General features: G+C 39.5%; 3 protein-coding genes across 3 annotated transcripts; all 3 read left to right on the forward strand.

The window, feature by feature from the left end:
- The first annotated feature begins 1,300 nt into the window (after nucleotides 1-1,300).
- Nucleotides 1,301-4,079, forward strand: LOC124276190 (orexin receptor type 2-like). The gene is made up of 2 exons (XM_046711847.1): nucleotides 1,301-1,671; nucleotides 2,945-4,079. The coding sequence occupies exon 2, from the start codon at nucleotides 2,977-2,979 to the stop codon at nucleotides 4,060-4,062; it is 1,086 nt and encodes a 361-aa protein (XP_046567803.1). The 5' UTR covers nucleotides 1,301-1,671; nucleotides 2,945-2,976; the 3' UTR covers nucleotides 4,063-4,079.
- A 694-nt stretch (nucleotides 4,080-4,773) lies between these two features.
- On the forward strand, nucleotides 4,774-7,410 carry LOC124276191 (nematocin receptor 2-like). Its single transcript, XM_046711848.1, has 2 exons — nucleotides 4,774-5,159; nucleotides 5,788-7,410. Exons 1-2 carry the CDS (start codon nucleotides 5,145-5,147, stop codon nucleotides 6,931-6,933), a joined length of 1,161 nt encoding a protein of 386 aa, XP_046567804.1. The 5' UTR covers nucleotides 4,774-5,144; the 3' UTR covers nucleotides 6,934-7,410.
- Nucleotides 7,411-11,559: 4,149 nt separating this feature from the next.
- LOC124276237 (apelin receptor B-like) lies at nucleotides 11,560-12,292 on the forward strand. The gene is given in 3 exon segments (XM_046711908.1): nucleotides 11,560-11,673; nucleotides 11,675-11,717; nucleotides 11,907-12,292. Coding segments are annotated over 3 exon segments (483 nt in total). The 3' UTR covers nucleotides 12,233-12,292.

Raw genomic sequence — 12,292 nt, forward strand, 5'->3', positions numbered from 1 at the left:
TTCGTTTCTGCAGATTATAATTTCAGTATTAACACACATAAAGCTGTCTAAAAAATAATATATTTCTATTGCAGTACAAAATTGTGATAACTGTTAGTCAACAGAACTAATTTACATAAAGTTCAATGAGTCAAGACCCTACTTGACTTAGTCACGAATGTTCCAGTTCAGGGTCCCGATCCACAAATCTGTTCGTACCACTACCTCATTCGCAATTCTATGATAAACTATATAGTTACGATAGCTCGTAAAGATACGAACGCTTTGTTGATCAGGACCCCGTTATTTCAATAATTACAATGGTACAATACCATATTTACATACAGATGTTGATAATTCATGTCTATTTTGGAGGCTAACAGATATACAGTTCTGTATCCAAAGATGCATCAGTTAAACGTAAAGAGTAAAACTCAAATGAAACCAAAAGACGCGCTTAATTTCAGATCTGAGGCAATCTAGACTCTAGGATTTTGTTAGATTCGTCTGATCTTATGTCTGGAACCAGGGGACGGACTTATAATCGGTATGCTCCCTAGGTCCATTAGAAATGCGATTCTCATCGATTAGGTTCCTGGGGGCCCCGTTCCTCGAAGCGATCGTAGCGCTACGACTGTCGTAAGTCTATGTTAAAGTATGGGAGTTACGATCATCTTAGCGCTACGACTGTCGTAAGTCTATGTTAAAGTATGGGAGTTACGATCATCTTAGCGCTACGACTGTCGTAAGTCTATGTTAAAGTATGGGAGTTACAATCGTCTGAGGGGTATGATCGCTTTGAGGAAAAGGGGCACTGGTTTTTTCCGCCAGTGAGGTAAATTAGCACAATTATGCACATTGTTTGTAAGTTGTAAATCAAAACTCTTGCAAAATATTCACCTAGTTATTAACTAATCCCCCAAAGCAGATGTGTACTTTCTTTTGTACGTCAGTTTACCTGAAACTTGCATTAGTTCAGGCTTTCCTCCAAAAGTAAACTGTCACGCCCCGATATAACCTAATATTAAAACTGTCCACGGCGTCGCTGAGTTCCCCACTCTTCCGAGTTCACGGAAACCAACATGTTCCGTTCATAGCACCAATAGGTTGTACAAACAGATAGATGCTCAAGAATTGAACCTCCGATTCATAGTTCTGTATGTGGCAACAAAACCTGCCGGCTATGAAACCCCTCAACTTCAACTACGCAGGCATCAGCGTTATAGCGAGGACATGTTGTGCATGAGGCCTGGGGACTATACAAGACCGTTAAGTAACGTGTGCATGATAATAAGTACATTTATGAAATGAGTTGATTTGATAACGCGCTGCGTTATTTCGAGGATCAGCTGTACTCAGATATGCAGTGAGCGCAGTGTGGACGTTTTATGACGGTTTTTCTGAGAACTGACTGAACTTCGTTCAAAAAGCGGAAAAGCTGTCTTCTTGTACCTAGACTTGGCTCTACTGCAACATGTCTGATACAGTCATGGATAACTAGTCCCGTAGAGTCTCACGAGATGAACTCACGAACGTGATTTGATGCTCGAAAGGTGATGAACTGAAGCTATAACTGGGGCCACTATCAACACAGCTCCCAACAACTATGGACTGACTGTTATTATGCAAGCATGCGTCAGAGGAAATACTATTGTCATCGATTTCGGATTAGGATTTAGATCTAATGTGAAGGTAGGTCTTGATAATACACGTTAACTTATGTGTGAATTTGTGCTGTGTTTATATTGTATCACCGTTATGTAGATGTGATAGTTATGATAAATCAGCGTTGTCGATTGTCATGTTAATGCATCTGAATAAACTGTAATTTCATGTTATAAACATATAGTAGATGTGATATTGATATCTTCATCATGAGATCAGTTCCAATATTAGGACAAGATGATAAATTGTGCATTCATGAAGCCAACATGATCATGTGAGAGAATCACGGCATTCTCAAAAATATAGTTAAATGGTTACACGGGTAGTTGTCACGAAATGATGTTAGTTCTAAAGCAAGTCTTTTTCAGAATATCTAAGTAGAATCCCAGGTTAGTAATGATCCTCCTATATGCTTGTCGGATGTTGGTTCATTTCTCGGCTACAGTCGCAAAACTACTTATTTCGTTTTATCAAAACATCCTTGGAACACTATAGTTTTTTTGTGACAGAAAACACTCTCTGTGTTAGCAGTCGATGGATAATGGTTTCATTTTCGCAAGACTTTTCGGGGACAATTTTTTTTTCGATAACAATTGGTGGTTAGACGCCGTGCATATCCGGGTTAGAATTGGTCTTCGGCAACTGATGCTTGTCGTAAGAGGCGACTAACGGGATCGGGTGGTCGGGCTCGCTAGCTTGGTTGATACATGTCATGGTGTCCTACATGCGTAGCTCGATGCTCATGATGTCAATCACTTGATTGTCTTTTCCAGACTCGATTTTTTACTGACCACCGCCATATATCTGGTATATTGCTGCGTGCGGCGTTAAGCAACAATCAAAACCATCAGCTACGGAACAATGATATCCGATGCATTTCCTTATTTTAAATTGTACAGTACTTTCTCGATATTCTGACTAGCCTTTGCATGTATTTATGACAGGTGGCACCGGTTGTGCAGGATACCAGGTCACCTGGTATTATCAATATTGTTAAAGTGATTCATAAACACATGATCATGATTTGTACAATCGACTGTGTTTCAGTAAATATTTATTTTTAGATGTGGAAAAGGTTTTTCGCTTTTATTTACACATTTCACAACTGAGCTATTTCTCATCGAAAGTTCATTTTGTCACACCTATAGCTGTTAACTTGTGACCACTGAGTGTATTTAACCTCCATTTGCGGCTCAGAGCAGCAAATATTTTACCTCCAATGACTTTGATGAATCTATATTTCGTGATATATAATAACTGTTTCGGGTTTCACTGAACAAATATATCTTTCCCATTCCAGACATAATAAAGGTATCATCTTTGAAAATCACCATGGCAACATTCAACGTCAACCAATCAAATGATTCAGCATCAACGAGGAACCTCTTGTGGGAGGAAAATGAAAACATGGCCAAGACTCTCATTCCTGCCATGGCGTTTGTAGGAGCCATAATGGTGATCGGATTCTTTGGAAACATTTTAGTATGTTTCATATTCACAAGAAGGATTCCTTTGTCTGTCAACACTTTTCTTCTGGTCTTCCTCGCGGCTTTGGACCTGGTGAACTGCACATTGGCAATGCCGTTCGAAATAATGGACATGCGCTATCATTACCTTTTTGAAAGTGACATAACATGTAAGATATTTCGTTTTATTGTAGCATTTCCCAATATCGACTCGGCATTTGTTTTGTTGATCATTACAGTCGACAGATACAAGCGGGTATGTAACCCCATGTCAGATCAAATGACATTTAAGGATTCCAGGAGGAATATTACCATAGCAACTGCTGCTGCCATCCTTGTTTCTTTGCCAGCTTTGGTAATATATGGAAAACGAACAGTGAAAACAAACACATATGAACTTAGAGGGCACGATTGTACAACGAGTGAAAACATGAAGGGTTCAATTGTCCCCTTTATTTACCAGATATTTGGAGGAAGTGTAATGCTAGTCATATCTATGGCGATATGCTATATGTATATCAACGTTTGGAGAGAAATACGGAAACACAAAAAGAACATTTGTAACAACACACAATTTGTTCTTCGTGAAAATTCAAGGAGAGGAAATATTGTAAGCACCAATTCAGATTTTCAAGATGAAGAAATACCACATGACACAAATCCAAAGCACAAATTAATCAGGGGAAAACGCATAACCGTCATTGCTTTTACAGTGACATTTGCCTTCATACTGAGTTTCCTCCCTTTTGCAGTGATCATGACGGTGCGCAGTGTTCAAACTTTGACATTTCATCCTGATGGAGTCTGGTTTGTGACGTACAACATTCTAATTCGGTCGTACTTCATCAGTTCAATGACAAACCCATTAGTGTACGGATTCATGAGTCTGAGGTTTAGACAGGAATGTTTTAATGTGGGTTTTTCAAAATGCATTTGTGAAAGACGACAATAAATATATTCCTGAACATATTTGCATTTCGTAATCCAGTGTTGTTGATGAAAGTTATGAGTTTATAAAACCAGCAAATGAAAAAATATTAAAATATTCTGCAAAGACGTTAATTAGTTATCGACCCTGAGAAGATCGGAGTTCCAATTGGTCTTCAACAACCCATGTTTGTCGTAAGAGGCGACTAACAGGATCGGATGGTCAAGCTTCCGGACTTAGTTGTCACATGTCGTTGTATCCCAGTTGCGTAGATCCATGCTCATGCTGTTGATCACTGGATGCTACAGACATCGGGGTAGCAGAGCAAAACGATATAAATGTATTACACTTGACTGCATTCTAAGATCCAGGTTACGATTGATCTTCAATAACCCATGCTTGTCGTAAGAGGCGACTAACGGGATCGGGTGGTCAGGCTCGCTGATTTGGTTGACACATGTCAACGTATCCCAATTGCACAGATCGATGCTCATGCTGTTGATCACTGGATTGTCTTTACTAGACTCGATTATTTACAGACCTCCGCCAAATAGTTGGAATATTGCTGAGTGCGGCTTTAAACTAAACTCACTCACTCACTCGAGGACGAGTATGGTTTTAAGAAACCAAGAAATATAATCACGACGAGTCTGGATTAATCCAGTCAGGTCTATCCTAAAACATCATGCTGACCCTGCATAATCTAAAGTCCCCGTCATGATGACTCCAGCCTTCTCTTTACAATTTACGAAGATTCAAATTTCCTCATGATAAAGAATGATGAAGTATAATGGGGACATTTGAATATTTGTAGACCTCGCCATCATCGTTGTGGTGACAGTTCTATCAGAGTTTCTTCATGTCCTTTAAAGATATATCTTGTCAAGTCTTTCCCTGTATGTTCTGTGCATCCACATGACCTTTGTACGCGGATGTCAAACTCTCTTCCATTTCGGATAATATGACTTCCTGTAAACATACAAGTGGGTTATAAATATATGAATAGGAAGAAAGTCATCTCAAGCCCTTTTCAACTTTGTGTAGAATTTGTGTTACCCTTACAAAGAATTCACACCAGACAACAAACTGAGTCGTGAGGATGTAAAATGGCTCCCTTAAAAGTAAGTATGGCAGCAACTAACTTTCCAGGGTCCAGGGACCCGATCCACAAAACGTTAATGTTCGTAGTACTACGGAATTCTTAAGCCTGTGATAAAGTGTAGAGTTACGATGAGTCGTAAGGATCGGGGTCTAGGACTGTGGATCGGAGCCTAGGACTTGATAAGCAAACGTTACATACTTGTTCTGTTACATGTATTATATTTTGGTTATTGTCGTAAGTGAGCAGGTTTGGCTTAATGAGTTGTGAACAGCATTTCGGTCTTATGGAGGCACGTTAACATGGATGGAGCCCAGATAAATGGAGGAATTCTCTCTGACAAACCATGATCCCAGCGAATCTTGGTTCGAACCAACGATCCAGGTTTTCTGGTACACCTCAGGGTTCTGTTGAGTAGTACTATACTACTGGGTCGGTGGGGTAGCCTTGTGGTTAAGGCGTTCAATCGTCACACCGAAGACCCGGGTTCGATTCCCCGCTTGGGTAAAATGTGTCAAGCCCATTTCTGGTGTTCCCTGTCGTGACATTGCTGGAATATTGCTTAAAAGCGGCGTAAGACTAAACTCACTCACTCACTCCTATACAACAATTTCTTCACAATATACCTGTTACACCTTGATGTGTTTTAGATTCCAGACATGTTCAAGGTGTCGCCTATGAAAATCACCATGACAACTTTCAACGTCAACCAATCAAATTATTCCGTGTCAAATGAGAACCTCTTGTGGAAGGAAAATGAAAACATGGCCAAGACTCTCATCCCCGCCATGGCGTTTGTAGGAGTCATAATGGTGATCGGATTCTTTGGAAACGTTTTAGTATGTTACATATTCACAAGAAGGATTCCTTTGTCTGTCAACACTTTTCTTCTGGTTATTCTCGCAGCCTTGGATCTGGTGAATTGTACATTGAACATGCCGTTTGAAATAATAGACCTGCGATATTTCTACGTTTTTGAAAGTGATATTGCGTGTAAAATCTTTCGCTTTCTTGTAGCATTTCCCAATATCGACTCGACATTTGTTTTGTTGATCATAACAGTCGACAGATACAAACGGGTGTGTAGGCCAATGTCAATTCAAATGACGTTTAAAGATGCTAGGAAGTATGTTGCCATAGCAACTGCTGCTGCAATCCTCCTGTCCTTGCCGGCTGTGTTGATATATGGAACAGAAACAGTGAAAACAAGCATGAAGGAACTGTATGGTCAAGACTGTAAATCTACTGACAAAATTACGGGCACAGCATTCCGGTTTTTTTACCAGGTAGCTATCGGACTAGGTGCAATGCTTATCTCCGCGGTATTATGTTATATTTATGTCCACATCTGGAGAGAAATACGGACACATGAAATAAACATTCGGAAGAAAACCCAATTCGTCCTAATGGATACGAGTAATTCAACCAAACATAGCACCACAGGTCCAAGCCCAGGCCATCAAAGTGAAGATATACCAAACGAGATTAAGGGGAGACCAACCAGCAGAAAACGAATAACCTTCATTGCTTTTACCGTGACATTCGTCTTCATGTTGAGTTATCTGCCCCTTGCTGTCATCATGGCGGTCCGAAGTGTCCCCGAGCCCAAATGGCCTCTTGATGGACTGCTGAGTAGAATCCTGATCCGGTTCTGTTACCTTAATTCTATGACAAATCCCTTTGTCTACGGGTTTATGAGCAAGAGGTTCCGACGTGAGTGTTTTAAAGTATTTGTCCCAAAATGTCTTGTCTGTTACGATCACACACTAGAGAACACTAGAGCCCATGGTTTCTAAAACAGCTGATATGATGGGTCCACTTTTGGGAGGGCAAAGGTCAGTCGTCACATGTGTTTTCAACAATTTGTGAGACTCAATATTTAACACATTTAACCAACCATTATAACTGCAACACTCTCAGTATCTAACACATTTAATCAACCATTATAACTGCAACACTCAAAAGCTGCGTTAACCCAAGTCACTCATTCATTCCTATATGTTCTTATGACTCATTCATTCCTATATGTTCTTATGACTCATTCATTCCTATATGTTCTTATGACTCATTCATTCCTATATGTTTTTATGACCCTTACGAACTGTGTCTTGCGTAACAAGCAGGGCTGTATCGATACATCGAACTATCGATGGATTGCAATTGTTGAGTCTCCGATAGCAATTATGGTAGAAGAGATGGTAGGAACGTAAAATTATCTTTGCATGGTGCATCGATAGTATGTGTGACTATCGATAGTGTAGTTTAATTGACTTTCGTTGATAAATGGGCAGCGCAATTTTTTTATTAAATATTTATGTTGTATTGTATTATTTTATCGTTTGGGTGCAGACTTGCAGCTTCATTGGGTTTTAACTGTTTACTTGATCTCGGTTTCAGGGTTGTTGTCAGTTATTAAAAGAGAAACTATTTCAACTTGTTTCTATTATATATAAACTATTCATTCATTTGTGAAGTGACTTTAAATGGGAAAATTCAAGGAGAAAAACTATCTCAATAGTATTTCAATACTTCGTCGCAATAGACTATCGCTATGGCAATAGTTGTTTAATTCCCCCTCAATAATCACCCCAAGTAGCAAGGAAATAGGAAAAGGCCGTCGCCAAATCGCAGGACATCTGAAAACGAGAGTTTGTTGACCGCAAGAAGAACTGAAGTGCAAATGTGACACTGATAGTAGCAGGGTGTCAGAGTAGATTATATTTATACCTTCCTTGTAAAGTCACAACCCTTGACTGTGATTTAAGAAGTGTAGCAAGTTTGCGAGTGGCTAATCGTAGAATTAGGCTTACCACAGACATGATTTGGTATGCACAACTGTATGTGTGCATGTTTGTGGCATGTGTGCGTGTTTGTGGAACCTTACTGTGCTTCCGTGCTTCCGTGCGTGCGTTCGTGTCTGTCTGTACGAACCCACGGAGATTCCGTGCTACAGTTGATCAATCGCTGTCGTTTATCGAGCACAACAAAACCCAGTTGTAAGAATGTGCATAAATAAAAGTCAGGCTTCGTCTGCTTGGAAACAAATCTAAACAAAAGAATATGTTAAAGTACTGTTCTCCTGCTCATAACAGAGTATCAAGTCAAAACATTGATTACACAATAGTCTCGTTTCCTGCTGACTGGGTTCCGTCCTATTACGCAACTTAGTACAATAGCCAGTCCAGAAGTTTGAAACCAGCTCATTCAACTGGATATATAAATATTAATCAGTACTATTTGATACATCTAATCACTTGTCTATTGCCACTCAACGATCCTCTAATCCTTGCAATCACGTCGTGCAGCGTGCTCTGTCGTACAGCGTACTCTGACAAACGGAAATCTGGAAATCATGAAAATCTCAAAACGAGGGTCGGCCGGGAGAAACGTTTGGCGGTCTGGTACGGATTTGATGTATATGAATCACACTGTACGTTACAAAAATACACTGAATAAGCGCAAAGAACACATAACAGGTGTAACCAGAGTGCCAGATGAATTATGAATCATTGTACGACCTCTTCAAACAGGGGCCGTCTGTGACGTCTTAGTTAACGACATGCTGCCTAAACCTCGACATAAAATATAGAAATACGATTTTTTAAAACTTTAAAATTAATTTGTAAATACCAATTTCGTATGAAACAAGGAATTGGAATTCAGTGTAACCATAGTTGTTTGTAGTGTCTCTTTTCACTTTCACACGAACAAAATCGGATCGGCTGAAAAGTAGGTCATTGAGACTCCTGTTTCGGTTTGTCTTAAACATTGATAAGAGACTTAGTGTCCCATTACCTATATCATTAGTACGCTCTATCATGCACATCATGTATTTGTTTCTTTGGACAAGGTTATTCATGATATGTCGATATTGCTGAAACAGTTGTTGTCTGATTTTCAATACCCATTCAACAATGAATACACTTTGAGCATAAAATGAAACTACATCTTTTGTCCTCATAACCTAAATAAAGCTTTCAAAACGTTTAATGTTAGACACGTATAGGAGGACATTTCCAAATTTGGCGCATCGATGACAGAAGCGGGATCCTATACCATAGGTTGTACCATATGTTCCAGGGTGTTTTTTCGTTTAATTTTCAGGTGAATAATTGACTAGCTTTTGCATGTGTTTGTGACGCATGTCATCTGAAAGGCTCCTCTTCCCTGATAAGATCGCTCATCTTGTATGATAGCTAGCTGGATCACTAGTCCGGCGCCTTAGACAGCTCGCCCACCGCTCCCCCACTCCGTTTTATGTAAATATCTTAGATAATTTATTGTTATTCATCATCAATAATAAAGGATTTGAAGTTGACATTTCGTTGTTTGTGTTATAGTGAGTGACTGAGTGAGTGAGTAAGTTTAGTTTTACGCCCCTTATAGCAATATTGCAGCAATATCATGGCGGGGGGCACCAGAACTCGGCTTCACACATTGTGCTCGGGTGTTCGGCGTGACGTGAGAACGCTTTAACCACGGTGCTACCCCACCGCCCATGTTTGTGTTACATGAGTTCATTCGGCCGCTGATTGATCTGCTGTGAAGTCATTCGAGCAGATGTGATTTCAAGTGACGTCACCATATACCGATCTCGTCTGACGTCACTGGTATTCGGCCACTTCATGTTCAGTTCAAATCCTGCTGTAATTATTTGAGAACGAACAACGTTAATCAAATGATTCGGTCTCAAACTTTCTGTCAATGCTTTTTGAAATCCTACAAAAATGATATTCTAAACACGATAGGCCTATGGGGGACCATGTCGTGTGGTTCCCCTCTATGCAGGTACCCGTGAAGGTCCGGGTTAGAATCGGTCTTCAGCAACGTGCTTGTCGTAAGAGGCGACTAACGGGATAGGGTTGTCAGGGTCGCCGACTCAATTTAAAACATGTCATCGTATCCCAATTGCATAGATCGATGCTCATACTGTTGATCACTGGGTTGTCTGGTTCAGGTTCGATTGTTTACATACCTCTACCACGCAGGTGGAATATTACTGAGTACGGCGTTAAACAACAAACTAGCCAACCAACAAACTCAATGCATGGTTTAACTGCAGTGTCTGCTGAGATCAGATTCTAAAGTACAATGGTGTGACGACAGGATAAATATATCCTTCTCTTGCCAATCCTGACTTTCTCTGAGAAATTCAGTAGTTGGTGATGCATGCATTCAGTCTAAGATAAACGCAAATAAATTGACATCGACTCTTGAGAAAAACATCGTGAATATTTTAGGAACGTCCGGATGGTTAGATCTTTAAATTTGAATATCCGACATCATGTCTATTGTCACCAGGATGAAACCGGAACCTGCCCATTCTGTTAATATGTTGAACACTGACGCTTTCACATAAGTAGCAGTTGGCATAGATTTACAAGCGACATTTTGAAGTATTCTCCATCGACGTACGTGGACAACTAAAGGAACACACAAACGAATACATAAGTAAGTCTGTCATAATGAATATTTACATTTACATTATGTGCAGGATGAGCAGACATATTAAATGTCCGAAATCTATGGCAATGACAACATAGCTTATACCATTTTTATAGCTCTATGTGCGTGCTTGTGTTGTCGTCTATTGCCGGTTATATTGTGGAAACCGATTAAGATACCCTGCTCCTGATGGTCGCGTACCGATCCGTCGAATTTATGATTTCAGAGTAGTAAAATGCATTCGACGGATGAGCACTGTGATCTTAGCTATTAAATAGTTATCAAAACATTGGATCATACCACAAAAAAGACGCCACAAGGGATGTTGGATGGTTTGACTTTATTTTTGTACTTTTGTACTTATCTTTGCCTACTCATACGATACAATGAGAAATTGATGCATTAAATATATGTTTTGACTCTATATTTTTGCAATTGATGCATTAAATAAAATGCATTCATACGAAGAAATATATACAAGGATATTATATCTATATCTGCATTCAATAAAACGAAACATTATTTCCTTGACACATTTTCAGTTTGTAGGAATGTTACACACAATCACCATACTCCGAAAATCAACCACTCAAATTATACCGTGTCAAATGAGAACCTCTTGTTGGAGGAAGATGAAAACATGGCCAAGACTCATCCCTGCCATGACGTTTGTAGGAGTCATAATGGTGATCGGATTTTTTGGGAACGTTTTAGTATGTTTCATATTCACAAGAAGGATTCCTTTGTCTGTCAACACTTTTCTTCTGGTCTTCCTCGCAGCTTTGGACCTGGTGAACTGCACATTGGTAATGCCCTTCGAAATCATGGACATTCGCTATCATTACCTTTTTGAAAGTGACATAACATGTAAGATATTTCGCTTTTTTATGTCATTTCCCAATATCGACTCGATAATTGTTTTGCTGATCATAACAGTCGACAGATACAAACGGGTATGTAAGCCCATGTCAATTCAAATGACCACGAAGGTGGCCAAGAGGCATGTTGCCATAGCAATCACTGCAGCCCTTTTCTTCTCCCTGCCAGCTTTGGTAATATATGGAAAACGAACAGTGAAAACAAAACACATATGGACTGTGTGGACACGAGTGTACAACAAGTGAAAACATGAAAGGTTCAGTGTCCCCCTTTATTTACCAAATATTTTAAGGAAGTGTAGTGTTGGTTATATCTGTTGCAATATGCTATATGTATATCAACGTTTGGAGAGAAATACGGAAACATTAGGAAAACATTTGTAACAACACACAATTTGTTCTTCATGAAAATTCAAGGAGAGGAAATATCTCAAGCACCAATTCAGATTTTCAGGATGAAGAAATGCCACATGCAACAAATCCAAAGCACAAATTAATCAGGGGAAAATGCATAACCGTCATTGCTTTTACAGTGACATTTGCCTTCATACTGAGTTACCTCCCTTATGTTGTAATCATGACGGTGCGCAGTGTTCAAACTTTGACATTTCATTCTGATGGAGTCTGGTTTGTGACGTACAATATTCTAATTCGGTCGTACTTCATCAGTTCAATGATAAACCCATTAGTGTTTGGATTCATGAGTCTGAGGTTTAGACAGGAATGTTTTAATGTGGGTTTTTCAAAATGCAGTTGGGAAAGACGACAATAAATATATTCCAGAACATATTTGCATTTCGTAATCCAGTGTTGTTGATGAAAGTTATGAGTT

This window comes from Haliotis rubra, unplaced genomic scaffold (assembly GCF_003918875.1).
Source record: "Haliotis rubra isolate DU_JTF1 unplaced genomic scaffold, ASM391887v1 Scf207, whole genome shotgun sequence".
Taxonomy (NCBI): Eukaryota; Metazoa; Mollusca; class Gastropoda; order Lepetellida; family Haliotidae; genus Haliotis; species Haliotis rubra.